The 15,758-nt window shown below is 34.4% G+C and overlaps 2 protein-coding genes across 6 annotated transcripts in view; one reads left to right on the forward strand and one right to left on the reverse strand.

Annotated features, from left to right (window-relative positions):
- The window catches only part of LOC142984778 (osteomodulin-like), a 443,673-nt gene extending 432,048 nt beyond the window's left edge, over positions 1–11,625 (reverse strand). Inside the window, exon 1 of the mRNA XM_076132589.1 lies at positions 11,596–11,625. The gene's annotated coding sequence lies outside the window, so the exon portion shown is untranslated. The remainder of the gene's footprint in view (positions 1–11,595) is intronic.
- Syt7 (Synaptotagmin 7) overlaps positions 1–15,758 on the forward strand; it is a 679,167-nt gene that overhangs the window by 394,320 nt on the left and 269,089 nt on the right. The window contains exon 3 of one of the 5 annotated variants that reach the window (XM_076132580.1): positions 62–185. The exons of the other annotated variants lie outside the window; for them this stretch is intronic. Coding sequence (XP_075988695.1) covers positions 62–185 — 124 coding nt within the window. The remainder of the gene's footprint in view (positions 1–61; positions 186–15,758) is intronic. 5 annotated transcript variants of the gene reach the window in all.

A 15,758-nucleotide genomic window follows, 5' to 3' on the forward strand; every position in this document is an offset into this window, starting at 1 on the left:
TAAAAATTATTGAGTGTTTTTCTGTGTTGCCAGTGGTTTAATTTGTTTGTGATTTTGATAGTGACGTCTCAAGAGTCGTCGACCATGACGAAGAACTTTTTGACCGTCACTAATATTGTCAATGAGGGCATCAAGGGAAGCAAGATATCGAAACTTGGATTGTCCAAGTACCTCTCGCAGTCTCTGTAAGTATATTAGAAGTTAAGGTAGAAATAGTCGAATTTAGCAAAAGGTATTACCTTAAGATTAAACGTTAAGAACGTGAAATGTAGAAACTGTAGTTCTGAAGCTGCAGATTCATATGTATTGATAACCATGCAGTTATCACCAAAGTTTTGATGACAAAAAATATAGAAATAATAAACAATACAATTAGATACTTGATTCAACTAACATAAATACTACAGTTTTAGCAACTAATATTAAATGATTCACGTGAAAATTTAACTCACTTGGTCTTAACGGAGATTCTTTTCTTTTATTGGCAACACAAATAATTGTTAGAAATGAAAACAGTGTAGATTTTCATATTGATAAAATTACTGAGAACAATCGAGGGATCATTTTCTAGGTACCACTATCGACTTTCGACAACCAGATCTATAACGATTTTTTAATAAAAAAAGAATTACAAATATTTTTTGATGTCCAACGCTCATCATTAGATAGTACCAGCTGTAAATCACGATACAGGTACAAGGACATCCAGAAAGAAAACACAATCATCAGCCATCAATCTTCAAAAACCTTCTTACAAAGATTTCCTCGGGGAGACACAGCTCCCGATGTTTTCTTACAAGAATACCCTTCACGTTATTTTACTAGCAAATGTTTCCGGGGTATTGGAAACTGTTTAAGTCAATGTCCAGACTCGGGCGCACTTGAATTTCCCATAGTAATAATTGGTCTGTCTGGTATAAAAAATACTAGTGATGGAATAAAACTACAACTGCACAAATGTGGCCAAAACATTACAATTCCTAAATTTACTCACACTACTGCGAAAAATAGTACAAGTCTATCAAAGGCATTTTTGTAACAGGTCAATTGACATAAATATCGGCCTGCAGGAAATGCTGCCCTAAATATGGACCGGTCAATTTTATTAACTCCCTGTTTCTGTACAAAATGTATTGGTTTGATTGAAAATAGTTCCGGGTTTCCGATTTTAGATGTAGGCTAGATTCGTTGAGATTTTAGTACGAATGGCAGGCGATAAAATTTTATAGATGAGTTAAATGCAGCTATGATTTCTTTGTTTTGGTTTTTATTTAGTTCCACTTGTAGTGGCTTAAATGTCAATAAAAAGTATCTAAGGTATTGTAGAGTGATATTCTACAGTCGGTTCTATAAACGTGTCACACGAGCTTCCACGTCAAAATTAATTGAAGATATCGGTGGAAAAACAAAAAAATTAAAGTACCTTTCTAACATCCGTTACTCTGTTTTCTGTCTTACAAATTAGACATCATGAAAATTTGCAATCACGCTTCAGAATTCTAAACAATTAAGTACTTTCTTAATTTTATTCTTTAGTACATATAAATTCTAATAAATTTACTTTATATTCAAAGCCAGACAAAAACCGATCATCTCTGCCGATAGCCACACTAAATAAATTGACACTATAACCTCAAAAGTCTATAAAATATCTAAAAAACTGTAGACCGAACAAGGCGAAAGCAAATAGCAACCAATTTGCAAGATGGCCACCGATTTAAAAAGAACTCACTAAAATTACAAACGATTTGGAAAAACCGGTCAAGTTGGACTCGCGTACAAAGGGTTCTGTACTATTCATATGTTTAAATTAATTTATAAAGACATATTCTGTAAAATAAATACATATTTAATTATTCGTAGCGACTACTTGTTGTCATCATCAATATCGAGCCAAAATAAGCAAAAAAAAAAACACGTTTGTTGTAGTGGAGCTCCCATAAATATATTTTTTTGTATTTGTTGTTTTAGTTGCCTAACTATCAGGGTTCATGAGGTACAGGCTGGTGACAGATAGACAGACTAACAAACAGACAGACAGGCAGGCAGGCAGACAGACAGACAGACAGCGAAGTCTCAGTAATAGGGTCCGATTTTTACCCTTTGGATACGGAACCCTTACAAAAAGAGTATGTTAAATGAATTGTGAAATTGTCCCCAAGTTATTTCGCGAATGAAGGGCTATTAGGTGCATCTGTTAGGGTCTTAGAGGTCCAAATTGACCTCCGAAGGCAAAGGAAAAGGGATCAGATATTTTTTACAAGTCGTTCGAATGTCGCGATTCATTCAGTTTTAGTTTGGATAACATAGATTTTGCCACTTTTGGTTGTTTTAATGCGGTTACATGAAATACAGGCTTGGCCATGTATCCACAAGTTTCTTGCCAGCACTTTGAAAAGTACTTAACTGTCAACAAAATTACAAACTGCAAATATTGTCATTGATTGTTCATTTGTATGAAAAGGTGTATGGCTGCGAATGAAGCCTCATCCACATTCATACACCTTGTGAGTTTGTAAGGATGTCAAGTGGCGTCCTCTGGTCTCTGCCTACCCTAATGAGAAAAGGCGTGATTTTATGTATGTAATGTTTCATGATTTGTCTTAAATGAATAAATAATTTGTTTTATTTTGTCATTATCATTTAACCTAGTGCTAATGGTAGGAATTTAGAAAACGATGATTTTTAAATAATATACCCAGAAAAAATCGGATACACAAACTCTTGCACAGTCCGCAACTTTCAAAACTACCCATGGTTGAATATTGAAGCCGTTATTATTATCGTTGCTATAACTTTCTAAATCAATTTAATTAAACTATCTTTACTATAATACGATAGGCAATCTTACTAAAGTTGATACATTTTAGTGGGTTATATAGCGGGTTATATAAAGACTATATAACAGCTATATAGCATATAGCGAGGTGCTAACCGCGTCGGTCGTATTAATTACCTTCCCTAATTGTTTTACCTCTTCATCAAGACGGAGTTGGTTTTAAGTTACAAGAGGTAGCGATACGCTACCCGCTGTCGCTTACATAAAAATAGTGGAAACGTTCCTACTGGACAAATTTTTGCTATATGATTAGTTGTTATAAAAACGCTTTTCACGAACCGGTTGTTTTTGTCTTTTACGTGCTCAAAAAAATCATTCTACTCATATAATGTTACGCCTGTTATACCTGAAAGTGTAAGCAGAGCTGTATGAAATACGCCCACGTTTTGCAATTAACAATGTGAGTCTTATGTAACAGGGGGCCAGACAATATTTTCATCTGTTTTGATCTTTCATAAATGTATTTTTTTTTATTTTCTACTATTATTATGCTAAAAGAATGTTTGAAAATCACCATACATATTAAAAGAGCATATCACCTCAAAAGGAACTTTTTTTCTAGCGTTTTTCTTTGTTCTGTATCACAAGAATCATAAGCTCTAAAAACGCTTATATCTTTTAACTTGTACTCCACAAAATTTAAAGGTCCCTCGTGAATCTCTTGATTTTAATGAACTTTGAGGGGTTCGCAACACTAACGCCATCTAGTGACACCTTAACTACATCCTCAACTTTAACCTGCCATGAATTTAGACAGACTTAAGTCTAAAGCTTTGAGCGTATTTATTGGTGGAGCCCTAATTTGAATATCGCCCATAGCTATATATACTAATGGGCAATTTGGATTTTTCGTGATTTTTTAGTGTTTTCAGGCGTGATATTTACGTTTGTTAATGTAAACGCACAAACAAACAACGGACACAAAGTACAACCAGACCCGAAACAACTAGTGAATCGCACAAATATTTCTTTCGTATGGATAGCGAACTAATGCTTCCCGACGCAATGGTAATGGCATGGTGACCACCTTAACCACTGCGCCACGGAAGCCGTTATTGGTTTGTTAACCATTGTTGTTTTGTAAAAGGCGTGATTTACATGTGTATATAATTTTATTCAATTATGACGAATTTCAATTAACACTTCACAACAATTTAACGTTTTAATTCCGCAACAAGAAATGTTATGCGAAAATTAATTTGATATAATTATTTACCTGCTATTATTTATGTTTCTCGTTACTCCTTCCTTGTTTAAAACTCATTATAACTTTATGGGATTAACGGCCATGGTTTTCATTTAAAAGTCGTGGGTTTAAAACTGTGTTTAGAAATTAATGCATTTAACATATCACGCCTGCTATACCCAATGGTGTGGGTAGGTGAATAAAATTAACCCAAGAGTCCTCATTAACAATATTGTCAGTCCTGCGCCTGACCTCTCGCTGGTCGCTTCGGTTATCCGTCCCACCGGTCTATGAGAGTGAAGGAATAGAGTTATGTAATAGGGGGCGAGCCTATTGTCATATACCGGGCACGTTATCAAATTCCGGGCTACAATTGATAAATATCATAATAAACTAAGAAATCATAATAAACTCTACTAGACTAAGAACTTTACAAAATTATCTTCGGTCCTACTCCGACTGAGGTTGGCACAGCATGCTTTCTCCATAAAATATGTTATAAAAAATAAATTTTCCCGACCCGGGAATCGAACCCGAGACCTCATCAGCAGTCGGATTCAAGTTGACGTCACGTCTACTAAATAAGAATTTATTGATAAAAAATTTCGAAACTTTACTAAATTACAAAAGATCAATAGTACATTTTCGTAATCGAACCTGGATTCGAACCTGCAACTTCAAGATCTATCAGTTGTGATAGTAGACACACTACCGACCGCGCCACAGAGGCACCTAACTTCCCTGTCCCTATAAAAATGTTTCCTAATACTCTTATCTTCTTAGTCGACTAACTAACTAAGTAGTATAGTTAGTATACTTATTACTGTATCCACATTAACCAGTTCTGGGATAAAAGTTCCTAACTTAGTTTGTGTGGATTTAACTCGCAAAAATGCGAGCTAAGTTTCTTGCGTTACTTTGCTTGGAAAGTAGTGTTAGTATACGTTTTTAGGGTTCCTTATATAAAGGGTAAAATCGAGACCCTATATATTGTACTTATATGAGTTTAAACGTTATTGAATAGATAAACTACCGCTAAATGTACCTTAGAAAACGGGGGTTAATAAATAATTTGATTCTTAAATCTAATCTTTTCCTAGAAGTAGGACACAAAAAGGTTTGGAAAAAATCAGGAATATTATAAAACGAATGAAAAGAAATAGTTTTTCAACTTGCAATCAAATTCAGCTAGCTTATTTTACGGCTGTAATACAAACAGAAAATATAAAGTTACTAATACAAAAACTGGGGGCGTGTCAATGACCTTACGATTATTCTAATACACTGTTTTCCCGATACCATAAACTTGATGTCATCATATTATCACAAACATCCATGTTTTATGTAAATGCATAGTGTTATTACCCTTACTTGTTGACGCTGGCTTCATGCCAGGTCTTAAGAAATATAGAATTATGTACGTATTATTGTTAATACGTACTTTATTATGGTTACTTAGTGATAATAGAATAATTATTAGAAAGTTGATACAAAATCATTTGCATACATTAAAACGTCGATCGTTGTTGCTAAGGAAATCGATAGTTGATACTTAGACCTCAATGGCTGATGCCATGGTCTCTCTCATCGTATGGTTAATGGTCAACCTAGTTTCAAAATTGTTCAAGCCGCCCGAAAGCCTTTGACCTGCCTTAACGACTATCTTAATACTTATCTTTATTGACAACAACCGGGACCGACTTTTTACGTGCCCTCCGAAGCACGGAGACGCCCGGTTCAAATACCACTATGCGGTCACCCATCTATGGAATGACCGATCCAACGTTTGCTTAACCCACATATCGTTAACCTAACGGTTGCAACTGGCCTCGTATGCTGACATTTACGTGTATTTTTTAAAAATTGTGTATTAACCATTGATTCTGTTGTATCAATCATCGATGCCTAGTCATGTATTTTAGATGCTTTAGTATCACATACATATTAGGTCGGGGAAGAAGTCTTTTCTCATTACAGTATGTATGAACTTGTAATAAAATCTCTTTGGCTTTAAGAATCACAAATGAGTACATGGTTCATTAGCTTTCTTTCAGTGATCTCGTGAGGTACCCAAATATCGAGTTTTTTTGTGTGGAGAAAAGATTTTATTACAAGTTCATACATACTATAATATGAAAAGACTTTTTCCCCGATCTAATATGATAATGACTCTGTCACTACCTGCAAACATTTTATGGCATATAAAATACGGAATGTCGGCTTATTTTCACAAACACCATGACTTAAATCCATAGTGTTATTGCACCCGGCATACTTGTTGACGCTGGCTTCATGCCAGTTCTGAAGATATCATGACAATGTATCACGATGTGTCGATATTATTGAAGCTAATAAGTGCTTTTATATGGCTACTTGGATTATTTATAAGGAGGATGTTAATCGTAAATATCCTGGGGTAAGAAAAAATAAAATCATTCGACACACACAACATTAGTAATAATAGCATTGGACAAATCACACACGGTGATTTGATTCCAAACTAAGCAGAGCTTGTACTATGGTAATCAAATAACTGATAAACATACATATTTATTTCTAAATAAATAATTATATAGATAAATTAACAACCAGGCTCAGAACAAATACTCGTGTTCTTCACAAAAATAATTGTCCCCAATGGGGATTCGAACTCACCACACGCGGCGCTATGATTATAGCGGCAAGGTGAACTTTAGCCACTGCGCCAAACGTGCAGTGAATTATTCTATGTATACAAAAATTATACAAATCCATATGCTGGTCAAGTTTCCATTAAAAAAGGCCAAGAGGTTATTTTAATTTCTACAAATATTTATCTTCATCATCAATATTTTCACATATCCCATGACTCCCATTCGAAAAGGTAATGACATCACACAAACGTATTCACGTACTCATCAAATACCTTTAGAAAAACCCATTAAATATTTACCCAATTCCAAGGTAAGAAAAACCCCGACCCGTGGGTTTTCCCGGGGGTATTACCCGATTTTCCGGGACAAAGTTAGACGGGAAACAAGTAAAACTACGTTACCTATTCGAGTTAATTCGATAACGATTGTGAGTTCCTTGTTTTAGTATCTGCTAGGTTATTCACGCGGATTCGTCCGCGTTAGCCTTTCTTTTGAAAGAAGCCGATATTTTTTTAGAAGAAAATCAAGTAGGTTGTTTTATTGTAGTATAACTCTAGAGTATTGTAACTACAAAAGAAATCTATGTTTGATCCCAACCCGCACTTGGCCAGAGTGGTGGACTCAAGACCCCTCTCCTCATTACGGGAGAGACCGTTGCCCAGCAGTGGGACATTAATTGGTTAATTTTTTTTTAATATTTGATCCCAGGTCTCCATCTACATCCACGCTAAATTTTATCAAAATCTTTACAGCATTTTACCACTGTAAGCCAAACAGAGAGACAGATAGGTTTAAACAGTTATTATGAACTTCTATTTGCGAATATATTGAAGTAGGCTATCTTCTTGTCAAGGATATGATCTCTTCTAAATTTTACTTAAATCAAATCAGCTATTTTGGAGCAGTCTAAGATAAAAATCTAGTAAATTTCTTTTTATTTCATTGTCGTGGTTCAAAGTTAATTCTAAATAGTCAAATTCTAGTTAGTCCAGAAAGTTTTACATTGATTTTCACATCTTTAATATTAGCATCACTTTATCACATTATTTCCACCCCTTTAACCAACATTATTCTTCATATTCCCTTACATGTTATCCTAAGAGTCGACAAACCCCCACTTGACCGGTCTGTTGTTGACTCGACCCCTCTTCTTGAAGACATGACTAACATAAGAGGACATTAGGACAATATTTTGTATCAAAATAAGGATAGATCTTTTAGTTAAACTATGTGCCAAAAACTGACTTTTTATTTTTATTATTTCTTTAATTGAATATCGTTAGAATTTAAAAAGTGGGTTCAGGAGATAATGATAAGGAATGCGTACACAGCTACCATATGGGATGAGAGAGAGAGAGAAAGAGAGAGCGCAAGAAGAGAGTTTAGATTTTTGAAAATAAAAAACGTAGAATATTTATTTATTTTAAACTTTATATACAGAGCTGTATAAAGGCGGACTTAATGCCAGGAGCATTTTCTGCCAGTCTACCTCAGGGTGATGCAGAGATTGTTGTGAAGGTGTTTAAAAGAGGAAGGAGAGTGAGATGAGAAAAAGTGTGTAAATAAATAATAAGGTGTAGACAATATTAGTGTAAATTAATAATTATATTAAATATGCATATGCGTGGTCCTGGCTAAATTGTAGCGCCAAAGTTAATCCAAAACCTAATATCTAGCAGAATATGCTCATCAAAATCAGTCTAATGGTTTAGCTGTAAAATCGCGAAAAACAAAGTTGCTTGCACGTCTTGGTCAAGATTTTAAGTTCCGTCCTAAGATAGTTGAAGACTCGAAGTCAAACAAAAACTATTTCTTAAATTTTTACCCCTAAGAGGCTAAAAAGCTTAAAGTTTACAGTTTGTAAGCAAGCGAAGCTGCGCGGCCTAGCTAGTATTAGGTTAAAGAGTTCACGTCTCTAAATAAAATAAAAAGTTCAAAAATATCCATATATCGCTAATACAAATCTACCAATATACTACGCCCAAAGTTTTCGATACTTGTTCAAAACAGATAGCAAATGATACTTTTTCTTGATACTTTGTTAACAAAAGGGAACTTTTTAACATTTAACGTGATTTATTATTTCGCATGAAAGCCTTAGATCTGGAAATATATTATTCTTTTACAGGAAAAGTAAGATACTTAGATACAGGAGTTTTGGGTTTAGTGTGGTGTCTGGTTTCTTTTGAAGTGGGTTTTTTATTTCTATTTTATATATGGATTGTTCTTCTTGGGGTTGAAATTGGGTAGACAGTGTGGTGACTGAAAATTGGGCTTATCGCTATACTTTCACTCTGGTTTTCTCCTAGATCAGGATGAACGATTAAAAAAAGGGTTAGGGGTAGAAGGGGGGTAAATAGGGGGCAGCATAGATTGACATGAAATTTATTGGGCAACACAAATCTAGGCTATCATTAAAAAATTTCTAATACAAATAAGAAAATACCAAGTGCATTTTTTTTACTTGTGATTTTGTAATCAGCTGTTTTATACACTACCTGTTAAATCACAGGCAATCCAGGCTGATATTCTTTGTGCACTAAATTTTTACAACTAAAAAGGACTGTATTTTAAGAGATTTTTAACACCATTCTCATACTAACTTTAAAACATTTTCTAAGATTAAAAGTAATAAAATGACTATATTTTTTTTTATAAAATTTGATGTCATGAATCTGAATAGCGTAATTATTGAAGAAAAAATTATATTTTATAAAAACCACTTTGAAAAACTATTTTTTCTTATAAATTTCTTTTTAAAATTATTTTACCCTTAGTTAGTAGCCAAAGTTTCTATTGAAATGACATAATTTACATTCATTTGTAAAAATTATGCGTATTGAATCGTATATTTTTTTTAGTCTGCTGACTTTTATAATTAAGTCATTCTGTTCTTTCTTATACTATTTTTCTCATACTAATTATTCGACATAATTGTTTATTATAAGTATTTTTTTAATTCATCGTATGACTAGTGCTCAACCTAGTGTCAAAGTTGTTCAAGTAGCCCGAAGTCCTTTGACGTGGCTTATCGACTTTTACCTTAATTGAAAACAACCGGGACCGACTTTTTACGTGCCCTCCGAAGCACGGAGACTTCAGCATCTATGGAATGACCGGGCCAAGGTTTGCTTAACCCACAGATCGTTTACCGATCGGCGTGTGCAACTGGCTATGGGCGCCCTCATATACATAAATAAGTATTATTCTTACTTTTAACAGAATTTAAATAGTACGTGTCATAAAGATTCTCGTAGATTCTCGTCAAAAAACCCAATTTCAACCCCTTCCTATTTCAGCCCCTCCAAATATCCATAGCAACAAATCTAGCAATATACTCAACTACCCGAGACGTCTAGAATTTGCGGCCAAGTTGCCAAACTTGGACTCACGCCAACAGATCACCAACATTCGTTGCAGTGAGAATTAATTGAAAACTTTGACTACGTGTTTATTGACAGACTTGCTGTTAATTGTGTTAGATAATTGCGTTTGAAATCAGCTGCAGGTGTTAAAATGGTCGATCACTGTGCTTTTTGTCTATGACATGGGGGAAAACATATAAAATAAGAATAAAAATAAATATTGTTGGACAACTCACACACGGTCATTTGATTCCAAACTAAGCAGAGCTTGCACTATGGTAACCAAATAACTGATAAACATACTTATATACTTCTAAATACATACTTATATTGATAACTTGTCAACCAGGCTCAGAATAAATACTCGTGCTCATCACACAAAGATTTGTCCCGGGTGGGATTCGAACCCACCACACGCGGCGCTACGGTTGTTGCGGCGAGGTGACCGCTTAAACCACTGCGCCAAACGTGCAGTTAAAAATAAATAATATGTTAAAAACATCACTTGGTGCGATCATTACAAACTTATTTTACTTCATTACATCCTGTCACATTGTAAGTCCACAGCATGGTATTATTTGTACCACGTACCCTTATTATCATTCATCTTAAGTCATCTATTAATATTAAATAGCCATTCGGACAGTATGGACGAATCTTTTAGCATTGTTTAAAAACCCTTTTTATATTAAAACTGCGCAAATCAGTCTGATTTGGTATGTTTTCGGGCTAAATAACTGCACCATTTTTTACAAAAACATTGCATAACCACTTTTTAACTTCGATCAAATAAAAGCTACTATTTTAAACAAAAAAACACACTGATGGACTTGCGTATTTACACCATTTTAAAAATACACCCACAAAATTACCAATCAAAACCCAAGCACTAAAATCTAACGGACTGAACCCAATAACCCTAAACAACCCGGGGTTGAACAAAAAAACCCCAACCCGCTTCGGACTGAAACTGAAAAAAACAGTGAACACGAGAGCTTAATGAAACATTCCTGTAGCATTCTGTTTGAAACGTTTGAAGCCTTTGTATTACGCGTTCGTGTTTTAAATGGTATTCGAAAATTTTGTCGTAATTTTTGTATGAAAGCAAAGGTGTTTAATGTTTGTTTTCCTGCTGTATTGAGCTTTATTGAATTTATACAAGAGATTTCATATTATAAAACTACCTAACAAAACAGTAAAAGGAAATATTTACAACTAACTGACCCGCGCAACTTCGCTTGCGTAACATTAGAGAGAATGGGTCAACATTTTCTCCGTTTTTGTAACATTTTTTACTGGTACTCTGCTCCGATTGGTTGTAGCGTGATGATATATACTTTATAGCCTTCCTCATTAAATAGGCTACCTAACACTGAATGAATTTTTCAAATCGAACTAGTTGTTCCTGAGATTAACGCGTTGAAACAAACAAACACATTCTTCAGCTTTATAATAATAGTATAGATTATGCAATAGAACATTAAAATCATTCTTCAAACAGAAAAATGATGGCTTTACCTATTCATAATAATAGAATTGTGAATGAAATAAAACTTAAGGTACGGTACTCACCAAGTGGCGTTCTCTGGTCTCTGACTGCCCCTGTAGGAAGAAAGCGTGTTGTTATAATGTATGTACATATGTATGTATGTACGTGTGATACGTATGATTGCAAACAAAGTCAAACTTTGTAAGGTACGTAGCAAATAGCGTTCTTTGGTTTCTGCCTATCTTGTGTTTATACGTATTTCTTAATAACTTACCTATTCGTAATTCATTTATTTGCCAAATATTTTTTTAAACAATTGTTGAAGAAATATAAAGCCCCAAATACTTACTAAACTAAAAGGCCTTATATCCCTTATTTAAAAAAAACTCTTGTCTTTGACTTATCTAATAGTTTTGATTGTAGTTCTTGAAATATTACAAATTGATCAACCTGTAGTTGACCAGCGTCATAGACTTTAAATGCCTATAAAGTCTTAAAAATACTTTCAGTCTTTTTTTTCTAGTCCAAAAACTGCCTCATGCCCAGCAGTGGGACAATATGGGTCGAAACAACACAGATCGTTGTTTCATAAAAAGTGTTTTATTGTATTTATATCTGCTATGACAAAACTTAATTTGCATACAAAAAAGCATGAATAAAAATGTAATTAAAATATGTTAACGTCGCAAAAATATGAAAATTGAAAGCTATAAACATAAGTTATATCAGTTGGTTCACCAGACTATTTGTCAACCGTGTTGCGCGTTATGATAAAACTTTTAACAGCTGTGCTGCTTCAAATAAAAAATGATATGAGACTGATGTATATAAACTATACATAGTATTACATAGCATCATGTCTGTTTTACTCGAAGGTGTAGGCAAAAAAGTGATACACTTAAGTATTTAGTATATATAATATATCAGCTTAGCCATTCTTTCAAGCTATGTTGGTTCCAGTCTCACCGGATGCAGCTGAATACCAGAGTTTGACATGGAGCGACAGCCTATCAGACCTCCACAACCCAGTAACCTGGGATAACACGATATCCTTCGGTAAGACTGGTTGTCAGACTTTCAAGCTTCTGACTACTGTTAACGACTGTCAAAGATCTTCGAAAATGGCAGCCGGGACCCACAATTTAACGTGCCTTCCGAAACACGGAGGAACTCGATATGTATAAGATGGTCACCCATCCACAAATCAACCTCGACAAGCATGGCTTAACCTCAGAGATTGATCCGTGCGGCTGTTGTTATCTAAGCCACGAGCTCCTCCAAAAGTGATACACTTAAGTATTGCCATTAATGATTTTAGGTAATCGGGGAGCATTGCCGTATAGGTACCGGCGCTATTCCCACCTATTGACAAATATCTTAAACTTAAGAGTATATAACCAAAAGGTGACTGACTGATATAGTGATCTATCCACGCACAGCCCAAACCACTGGACGGATCGAGCTGAAATTTGGCATGCAGGTAGATGTTATGACATAGGCATTCGGTAAGAAAGGATTTTGATCAATTCCACTCCCAATGGGATAATTAAATAGGGGATGAAAGATTGAATTAAAAAAAATCTGTCACAAACCACGCGGACGAAGTCCCGGGCTAAAGCTTGTTCAAATAAAAATTACAAGTGGCGTTCTCTAACTTTATGTTGTATTTTCGTGGCAACACTCGTACATACGACATGAATATTTCCGTTACAATGTCTTTTTTAGCATAAATATTTTGCCCTCTACTTTCGGTAAACTAATGTAATGAAAAACTACGTTGTTTCATTATTTTAGTAGTTCAATATTGAGGCAAGCCCAGGCTTCCCAGCTGCAAGCATAAATCTATACTATATACTATATAATATTATAAAGCTGAAGAGTTTGTTTGTTTGTTTGTTTGTTTGAACGCGCTAATCTCAAGAACTACTGGTCCGATTTGAAAAAATCTTTCAGTTTTAGAAAGCCCATTTATCGAGGAAGGCTATAAGCTATATATAATCACGCTACAACCAATTATATAATCACGCTACACAGCTACAACTAATAAGTGTAGAGAACCAGTAAAAAAATGTTACAAAAACGGAGAAAATTATGACCGATTCTCTCTTATATGACGCAAGCGAAGTTGCGCGGGCAGCTAGTCCACAATATTTCAAGCAACAATCTACTCAAATAACCATTTATAATACATTTTCCCGTTGAGTTGACGACAATCATATTGTCTATTATACATAATAGTTATATCTCGGCATTTCCCCATCTGTATAGAGCTGGCATTGCGCCCAATATCAACAAGTAAAACGATTTGTTTTAATATAAAACTGCTTGTTATAAGCGCATCTTGGCTTAAGACAAATAAAAAGTTGGTTATATTTCTCTTTAAAAAGAAAACTTTAAAAACTGTCGGACTGTAAAGTCGGACTTGCGCATGATGGGTTACCGTAAAATCCCGTACCAAAAACATACTAAAATAAACACTTTTATTTTTAAAAAATATTATATTTAAGAAACGATGTGATGGGGGTCCCCCTTCACAACTTTTCTTAATTTTTAGTATTTGTTGTTATAGCGGCAACAGAAATTCATCAATTGTGAAAATATTATTGGACAACTCACACACGGTCATTTGATTCCAAACTAAGCAGAGCTTGTACTATGGTAACCAAATAACTGACAAACATACTTATATACTTCTAAATACATACTTATATAGATACATTAACATCCAGGCTCAGAACAAATACTCGTGCTCATCACACAAAGATTTGTCCCGGGTGGGATTCGAACACCACACGCGGCGCTACGGTTGTTACGGCGAGGTGACCGCTTAAACCACTGCGCCAATAATATAACTAACTAAAACTTATGTTATAGTGTTTACGATTCTATTCCCATTTCGTTAGTTTAACTACTTCTGCTGATACTGTCGGGTTTAGTAGCGTAATGGTTTATTATGCTATTAAATTGTGTACCTGAATTGTTACTTGTTTTAATAGGGTGAGTAGAAGTTGAGTTATACCAAAGTTTTGCAATATACAATCAAATTATATGGAGGAAATTTTGTACTAGAATATTATAATCTATACTAATTTTATAAAGCTGAAGAGTTTGTTTGTTTGAACGCACTAATCTCAGGAACTACTGGTTCGAATTTAACAATTGTTTTTGTGTTGAATAGTCTATTTATCGAGAAAGGTTTTAGGCTATATAACATCACACTACGACCATTGGGACCGGAGTAGCAACGAAAAATGTTACAAAAACGGGGTAAATTATGATTCTCTCCTATGTGACGCGAGCGAAGTTGCGCAGGTCAGCGATTATTTTATAAGCAGTGATAGCCGAGTGATATCATATACCTCCCACGCAATTGGTTGCAGGTTCGAACCCAAGGCAAGACACCAATGACTTTTATGTTATATAAGATTATGTGTGTATCAGAAATAATTATCATTTATTCCAAAGGTGAAGGAAATCATCGTGATGCAACCTTTCCTGCCTGAGAGTTCCTTAGAACAGTTCTTGAATGTATGCAAAGTCCCCAACCCGCAATTGGCCAGCTTGGTGGACTCAAGTCCTAACCCCTCCCTCATTATGGGAGCTTTCTTAACTTAAAAACAGCTAATTCCGTCCTCAAAGTAGTAAAAGATTCAAGTTTTGTCAACTACCGAAAAGCTGGATTCGGATATCCAACCTAAGATCTCTTGATTAGCATAATCAGCAAATATTAGATGGAGCAGTTAAATTATTTAATTTCATAACAAAACTCATAACGCTATAGAGTAAACAAAACAATAATTCAGCCATTAATTTAAATAACAATCAGTGCATAAAACATAATTTAAAATTAATTACCGACAGCTAAAGTAATATATTGTTTAAGGAACTTTCTGTTAAGACGGTACTACACTTTAGTCGGAACGCAATGGGAAACGTTCGTAATTGTTTAATTACAATTATTTTATCATATTTACTTGTATAGAAAATTTAATGCTACTTAAAATATATTTTTTACCATCTCCACCTTCTTCGTTTTTTTTTTGTCAAAATCAGTACTCTTTTTTATTACTCGAGAACGCGTAACATATTATAATGACAGAATTTTATAACTGAATACATATTTTTTTGGTAGCAGTTTCAAAAATCTGATCGTGTTCATTTCAGTTATTTTAAAAATATAATAATTCAATTCTAAAAGAAAACAGAGATTCTCAACACTTATATATAACAATTTGATCCAAATTAG

This window comes from Anticarsia gemmatalis, chromosome 28, assembly GCF_050436995.1.
Source record: "Anticarsia gemmatalis isolate Benzon Research Colony breed Stoneville strain chromosome 28, ilAntGemm2 primary, whole genome shotgun sequence".
NCBI lineage: Eukaryota > Metazoa > Arthropoda > Insecta > Lepidoptera > Erebidae > Anticarsia > Anticarsia gemmatalis.